This window comes from Entelurus aequoreus, linkage group LG23, assembly GCF_033978785.1.
Source record: "Entelurus aequoreus isolate RoL-2023_Sb linkage group LG23, RoL_Eaeq_v1.1, whole genome shotgun sequence".
Lineage (NCBI taxonomy): Eukaryota > Metazoa > Chordata > Actinopteri > Syngnathiformes > Syngnathidae > Entelurus > Entelurus aequoreus.
This window is the reverse complement of record NC_084753.1, coordinates 3,356,632-3,364,131: the sequence shown is the minus strand read 5'-3', so window position 1 is coordinate 3,364,131 and position 7,500 is coordinate 3,356,632. Positions and strand designations below refer to the sequence as shown.

The following is a 7,500-nucleotide window of genomic DNA, read 5'->3' as shown; positions in this document are numbered from 1 at the left end:
TATGTGGAAAAAATATTGGCTATATTGTGTGGTTGCCATATCAAAACATCAAAGTTTTATTTGACAAAAAAGCATGAAACAAACAAAATAATAGTTCAAATGTAGTCAAATCGACAGATATATCTGAAGTTGATCTCGTAATTTAAGTGTTAAAAGTAAAAAAAAAACTAATAAAAATGTATCACTTTATGAGTGGGGGACCTTTTGGATCTAAAATATATTTAGTAGGATTTTATTTAACTTTTCACTGTGATTACTCAAAAATATTAAATAATTAAAATCAATGGTGTCCTGCATTATTGATCTTTTAGGGCTCTAATACTAAATACTGCATATTTCAGTTTTACTATAAAAAACAAAGTTGTCTTTGACAGAAAAGGCATAAAACATTTTTTTTTTTTACTTTATATCAACCTGAAGTTGATATAGAGATTTACTGTAAGCGTTAAATAAAAAATAATAATAATTTGACTTATTTTTAACATTTTAATGACTGAGACCCTTTATGGTCCCCGGGAGCCCTAAAGGTTAAAAAAAAAAATCCATATATTTTGTTAAGGTTTGAAAATGAAAAATATCAAAATGGCCCCCGCTTGCTTAAATTTTTCCGTGTGCGGCCCTCAGTGGAAAAATTTTGGACACCCCTGGTCGAGTCTCTTACTTATTATTTGATATTTTACGGTAATGTGTTAATAATTTCACACATAAGTCGCTCCTGAGTATAAGTCGCAACCCCGGCCAAACTATGAAAAAAACTGCGACTTATAGTCCGAAAAATACGGTACTCATTTTTTAACCGTGTGAGGATCAGTAGTTTCAGTCAACAATGCATTGAATCGATCAATACTGATACCTGTAAATTTAAACCATTTTTCATGCTTACTTGTACCACAAACCCGTGTACTTTTAAATTCACTACTTAATTGAAGTGTCAAGTACCATATTTTACGGACTATAGAGCGGATCCACTACATTTTAGGAACAATATATAATCATCCATATATTAGCCGCACCATATTATAAACGGTGTGAAATTAAGCATTTACAAGTTAATATTTTGTAAATGTTTTATTTACATACCTTAATTGTTTCCAAACGGTGTCTGTAACATGGCAGTAAAACGGCTGATCAAACAAAATGGAAGTCATCATCATGGACCCAGTAGCTGCGCAAGCTAGCACTCCAATCAGCTAAACAGACTCAATTACTCCACGGTGACGTTTTGGTGAATTTACTGAGGAATTTGTGAAACTGAAAATGCAAAGTGAATGCCATTGTAAGTTAACAATACGAACACATACACTTTTAAACATGTAAGCATATTAGCTCATGCTAACGGCGCTAGCTTCAATACATTACGATAGCACGCACAAATATGCATGAAAACACTCCTACAGACATCACGCATGGGGCGACTTAGGAAGTAAAAATGGTTTTAGTTATATTGTAAAACTTACAAACGTTGCTTGGAGTGATGAATGAAGGATCCATACAAGTAGAAACGCTATGGACAGTTAGAAGACGAAACGGAACTTATCACAGCTTTAAGCAGAAGAGCACCCAGCTCTTGCAGTGACAATAATAAGCGCACAATAATTATTGTATTTTCTTTTTTTACTACTTGCATCATGGCCGTCAGCCAAGAAAAATTAGCCGCACCATTTTATAAGCCACAGGGGTCAAAGTGCAGGAAAGAAAGTAGCGTCTTATAGTCCGGAATTTACATGAATATGTTTTCTTGTGGTACTCATTAGGCTGACTTGTGTGCTGCTACCACAAAGAAGTTACCTGAATCCTCCAACATCAGCCAGTTAACATTGAAATGTCCTCCAACAGGCACACCATTTCTTCTATTTTAGTCGAGCATTTTGGGGGGAAAAAAGGTAAACACGCCCAGCTATAGCCTGCTCGGAGTGAGCAGCTCCGCAACAGCTAAGCACACAATTAGGGATGCCGATAAATGCTTTAAAATGTAATATCGGAAATTATTATCGTATCGGTTTCAAAAAGTAAAATTTATGACTTTTTAAAACGCCGCTGTGTACACCGACATAGGGAGAACAGAGCGCCAATAAACCTTAAAGGCACTTCCTTTGCGTGCCGGCCCATTCACATAATATCTACGGCTTTTCACACACACAAGTGAATGCAAAGCATACTTGGTCAACAGCCATACAGGTCACACTGAGGGTAGCCGTATAAACATCTTTAACACTGTTACAAATATGCGCCACACTGTGAACCTACACCAAACATTTCAAGAGAACATCCGCACCGTAACACAACATAAACACAACAGGACAAATACCCAGAACCCCTTGCAACACTATCCCTGGCAGCCATTTTAAGTACTCAAAATATCCATTGAAACAGTGCACACAAATAGTTTTTCAATAAACATCTTACTATCAAATGTAACCACTTTCCACCTTAATATTGAGTTACATAAAGAAGTTAAACAGTTTACTTACAGACTTATCTTTTCCAAGGCTTGTAAGAGCTAACACAACTTGTCTACTTCTCAATTGTCTCATGAACTGAACTGACGTCGCCAACCCAGAAGTGCCCAAACTAATGACGCGTAGTATTTTCATATCGCCACAAGGTCAAGTCAAGTCAAGTCAAGTCAACTTTATTTATACAGCACGTTTTCAACAACTTTTAAATTGAAACCAAAGAGCTTTACAGGTTAAATAAAGCATAGAGCAAAAAACTAAACAAAACAACAACAAAAAAACAAAGAACATAAACAATGAATGTGCTGAACAAGATAGTGCAAATGCAATACGGTAAAAGGGGTCCAATAAAAAGTAAAAATTTGCAGAATAAAAAAAAATAATAATAAAAGTGCGACAAATTGAAAAATAAAACTTAAGTGAAGGGGTGGGGGGGGGGACTAGAAATGGTGGCCTAGTGGGCGGACTCAGCTCAGGTCAAAGGCCAGCGAGAAGAGGTAGGTCTTAAGGAGGGTTTTGAAGACCCCCAGGCTCTGGGCTGGCCTAATGTGGAGGGGAAGGCTGTTCCAGAGCTTAGGGGCGGCAACGGAAAAGGCTCTGTCCCCTCTGGTCTTTAGCCTGGATCTGGGGACCGCCAAAAGCATTTGGTCAGCTGACCTTAAGGCTCTAGACGAGGTATGATGATGCAGCAGCTCGGTCAGGTATTGTGGGGCCAGACCATTTAGGGATTTAAAAAGAATTAAAAGTAATTTAAAATGAATGGTGTCAGTAAGAGTCTACAATCAAATGTGCATAACATTGCCGTCCCACAGGGCATTTCCTGTGGGGAGGGATTCGTTCTCAGGGATTCGAATAAAGAACCAACTCTTTTTCTTTACTATAGTGGCCTCAATAACGGGAACCGGTTCTCAAAAAGGGATTTGAGTCCATGGAATCGGTTCTTTTCTTATCGAACAACCGGGAGAACCAGTTTCGAACATCATCCCTAATCACAACAAAATTAGGCATAATAATGTGTTAATTCCACGACTGTATATATCGGTATTGGTTGATATCGGTAATTAAGAGTTGGACAATATCGGGATATCGGTAAAAAAGCCATTATCGGACATCTCTACACACAATACAGTGTTTCCCATAGACTGCCAAGATACCTGTGGCGGTGGGGGCGTGGCTATGGGCGTGGTCACCATGACATCATCGAGTAATTTGCATAATTTACTACAATGATATGATTTTCTCTAAAAAGGCTCAAAAAATGTATACTTACTAATTAATAATAACAGTTTTGTTTTAAACGTCCATCCATCCATCCATTTTACAATATAATTACAACACTTTATGTACATATTTATATACAGACTTAAACAATAAGTTATTCACTGAAATATATTTATTAATTGTGGTTCTTACAAAAAATATATCTTATAAAATATAAAAGCTAAAATGTCTCTTAAAGCTCTGCCCCTTTAATTAGTGCATACTAAATAATTTAACTTTAGCCTACTACTACAACCATATTATTTACCAGCAACATAAAGTGAAACAGAGGCAGAGGTGTCCTGCCACAGTCAGTAACAAATAAACAAAAAACAGTAGTGGTGGTAGATAGACACCGAGCTTCATCAAACATCTGATCCACTGAACAAAGAGCTCCAAAAATCTTGAACTTTAGACCATCCTGCGTTCCAACAGTCTTGTGGGTCAAGCCGGATTCAGCCCAGCCCAGCGGTCGTTGGTAATTGAATGATTCACAGCGTCTTTAACTCATTTATGACGCTTTCCCGCTCAATTGAAGCGTGCCTTGCTCATCAATAGAGCCCAGTTGGCCTCCTCAGACGCTCGGCCGGCTCTCATTGAGCCGCCGCCAGCTCTTATCGCCGCCTAATCGGGTTTTTCGAGAAGCCACCGCCGTCTTTCCCCCGCTTCCGTCCGGCGTCCTTTAGAAATATGACGGAGGATGTGACGGCCTGTGTTTGTCTTCCAGTTCCTCGTGGCGTGATTCAAAACGGCGCCCGCGTGAGGAGCCAGGCACTCTTCCCTGTGATCCGACCCCTCCCCGTCAGCCCCGTGGGAAGCAGGACTTCTGCTATAAGGTGAGTCCACTTTGCTGGTGTCGCTGTAAGGCAGGGGTGTCCAAACTTTTCCCACTGAGGGCCGCACACGGAAAAAATAAAGATGCGGGGGCCATTTTGATATTTTTCATTTTCAAACCATAACAAAATATATGGATTTTTATTTATTTTTTTTACCTTTAGGGCTTCCGGGGACCATAAAGGGTCTAAGTCATTAAAATGTTAAAAACAAGTCAAATTATTATTATTTTTATTTATTTAACGCTCACAGTAAATCTCTTCAGTATATCAACTTCAGGTTAATATAAAGTAAAAAAAAAAAAAGCCTTTTCTGTCAAAGACAACTTTGTTTTTTTATAATAAAACTGAAATATGCAGTATTTCCCCCACTGCTTAAAACATTCAGAAAGCAATGTTAGATGTGAAGTAATTAGAGCCTTAAAAAGATCAATAATGCAGGACACCATTGATTTTAATTCATTATTATTCTTGAGTAATCACAGTGAAAAGATAAATAAAATCCCATTAAATATATTTGGGATCCAAAAGGAGCCCCACTCATATAAAGTGATACATTTTTATTTTATTTTTTTTTACTTTCAACACTTAAGTTGCAAGATCAACTTCAGATTTATCTGTTGATTTTACGTTTGAACTATTATTTTGTTTGTTTTATGCTCTTTTGTCAAAGAAAATGTTGATGTTTTTGTATGGCAACCACACAATATATGCAATATTTTCCACATAAAACATTTTAAAGTGAAATATTTGAAATAATTGGAGCCTTGAATAGGTCAATAATCCATTATAACATTGATATTTTGTGGTTTTTTGGAGCAATGGCAAAAAAAAAGAAAAATAAAGATAGACAAAAGAAAAAAAACAGCCTGCATGGCAGCTTTGTGTCAACATTGCAACTTTTTCTAGTTAGATTTCACCTCATTCCACTTTTTTTTAATGTTTTTTTTAATTTTTGCAATAGCATTTCCAGAATGTGTGGCGGGCCGGTAAACAATTAGCTGTGGGCCGCAAATGGCCCCCGGGCCGCACTTTGGACACCCCTGCTGTAAGGACAGTGTCATCGCTGCGAGCGCTCCCTGGACATTTCATTGGGTACGCCTGTTCCGGGGTGTTGATTCCACTTGCCACTTTGCTACAAATTCAGGACTTTCTTGAGTTGATTTGAAATTGCATGACTGGCCGTCCATTTAACGACCAATATTATACTAATAATATTTTGATTTGTTCTTATTATTATTTTACGTTTTTAGGATTAACTTTTTTTAAGATACTTTAATGCAATGGTTTCACAAAATTACACAACATATTGTCCCTCAACATCTTGTTTTGTTATTGTTTTCTGAAACAAACAATTATTATAGTGCATGTCATATATAGAAAAATTTAAAAGATACAGAAAGAAATAATTAAATTATGGTAAAAAAAAAAATAGCCACTCCCATCTTTATACTTTTTTAGGATAAACTTGCTACGATATAAATAAATAATGATAAATGGGTTATACTTGTATAGCGCTTTTCTACCTTCAAGGTACTCAAAGCGCTTTGACAGTATTTCCACATTCACCCATTCACACACACGTTCACACACTGATGGAGGGAGCTGCCATGCAAGGCGCTACCAGCACCCATCAGGAGCAAGGGTGAAGTGTCTTGCCCAAGGACACAACGGACGTGACTAGGATGGTAGAAGGTGGGGATTGAACCCCAGTAACCAGCAACCCTCCGATTGCAATTGTTTTCCTGTTAAAAACTGCTTTCTTACATACCATTTAATTGTAATAATTTTTGCATAAATTACCGTATTTTCCTGACTATAGAGCGCACCTGTATATAAGCCGCACCCACTAAATTTAAGAATAAATGTACATTTTCCATATATTAACTGCCCCCGACTATAAGCCGCAGATATATACGTTGTGAAATGATTTATTTACACAGAAATATTTTGTAAAGGTTTATTTACATATCTTAATTTTTTCCAAACGGTGTCTGTAACATGGCAGTAAAACGGCTGATCAAACAAAACAGAAGTCATCATCATGGGCACACTAGCTGCGCAAGCTAGCTCTCCAATCAGCTAAATGGACTCAATAACCCCACGGTGGTGTTTTGGGATGTTTATGAAACTGAAAAAATTAAAAAAGAATGCTATGACCAACAAAGACACTCGTAAATGTGTTAGTATATTAGCAAATGCTAACAATGCTAGCTGGATTACATTACAAAAGCACATTCAAAATATGCATGAAAACACTCCGACAGGCATCACACATGAGACGGTTTAGTGAGTATAAACTAGGGATAAAAACCGATAAACTCTTTAAAATGTAATATTGGAAATTATCGGTATCGGTTTCAAAATTATCGGTATCGGTTTCAAAAAGTAAAATGTATGACTTTTTAAAACGCAGATGTACGGAGTGGTACACGGACGTAGGGAGAAGTACAGAGCGCCAATAAACCTTAAAGGCACTGTCTTTGCATGCCGGCCCAAAAGTGAATGCAAGGCATACTTGGTCAACAGCCATACAGGTCACACTGAGGGTGGCCGTATAAACACCTTTCATATTGTTACAAATATGCGCCACACTGTGAACCCACACCAAACAAGAATGACAAACCGTACCGTAACACAACATAAACACAACAGAACAAATACCCAGAACCCCTTGCAGCACTAAGTCTTCCGGGACGCTACATTATACACCCCCCCGCTACCCCCACCTCAACCTCCTCATGCTCTCTCAGGGAGAGCATGTCCCAAATTCCAAGCTGCTGTCTTGAGGCACGTTACAAAAAATAATGCACTTTGTGACTTCAATAATAAATATGGCAGTGCCATGTTGGCATTTTTTTTCCATAACTTGAGTTTATTTATTTTGGAAAACCTTGTTACATTGTTTAGTGCATCCAGCGGGGCATCACAACAAAATTAGGCATAATAAT

General features: G+C 37.6%; 1 protein-coding gene across 1 annotated transcript in view; it reads left to right on the top strand.

Annotated features, from left to right (window-relative positions):
• Window positions 1–7,500, top strand: part of ches1 (checkpoint suppressor 1) — a 215,862-nt gene that overhangs the window by 199,526 nt on the left and 8,836 nt on the right. The window contains exon 5 of the mRNA XM_062034664.1: window positions 4,444–4,552. Coding sequence (XP_061890648.1) covers window positions 4,444–4,552 — 109 coding nt within the window. The remainder of the gene's footprint in view (window positions 1–4,443; window positions 4,553–7,500) is intronic.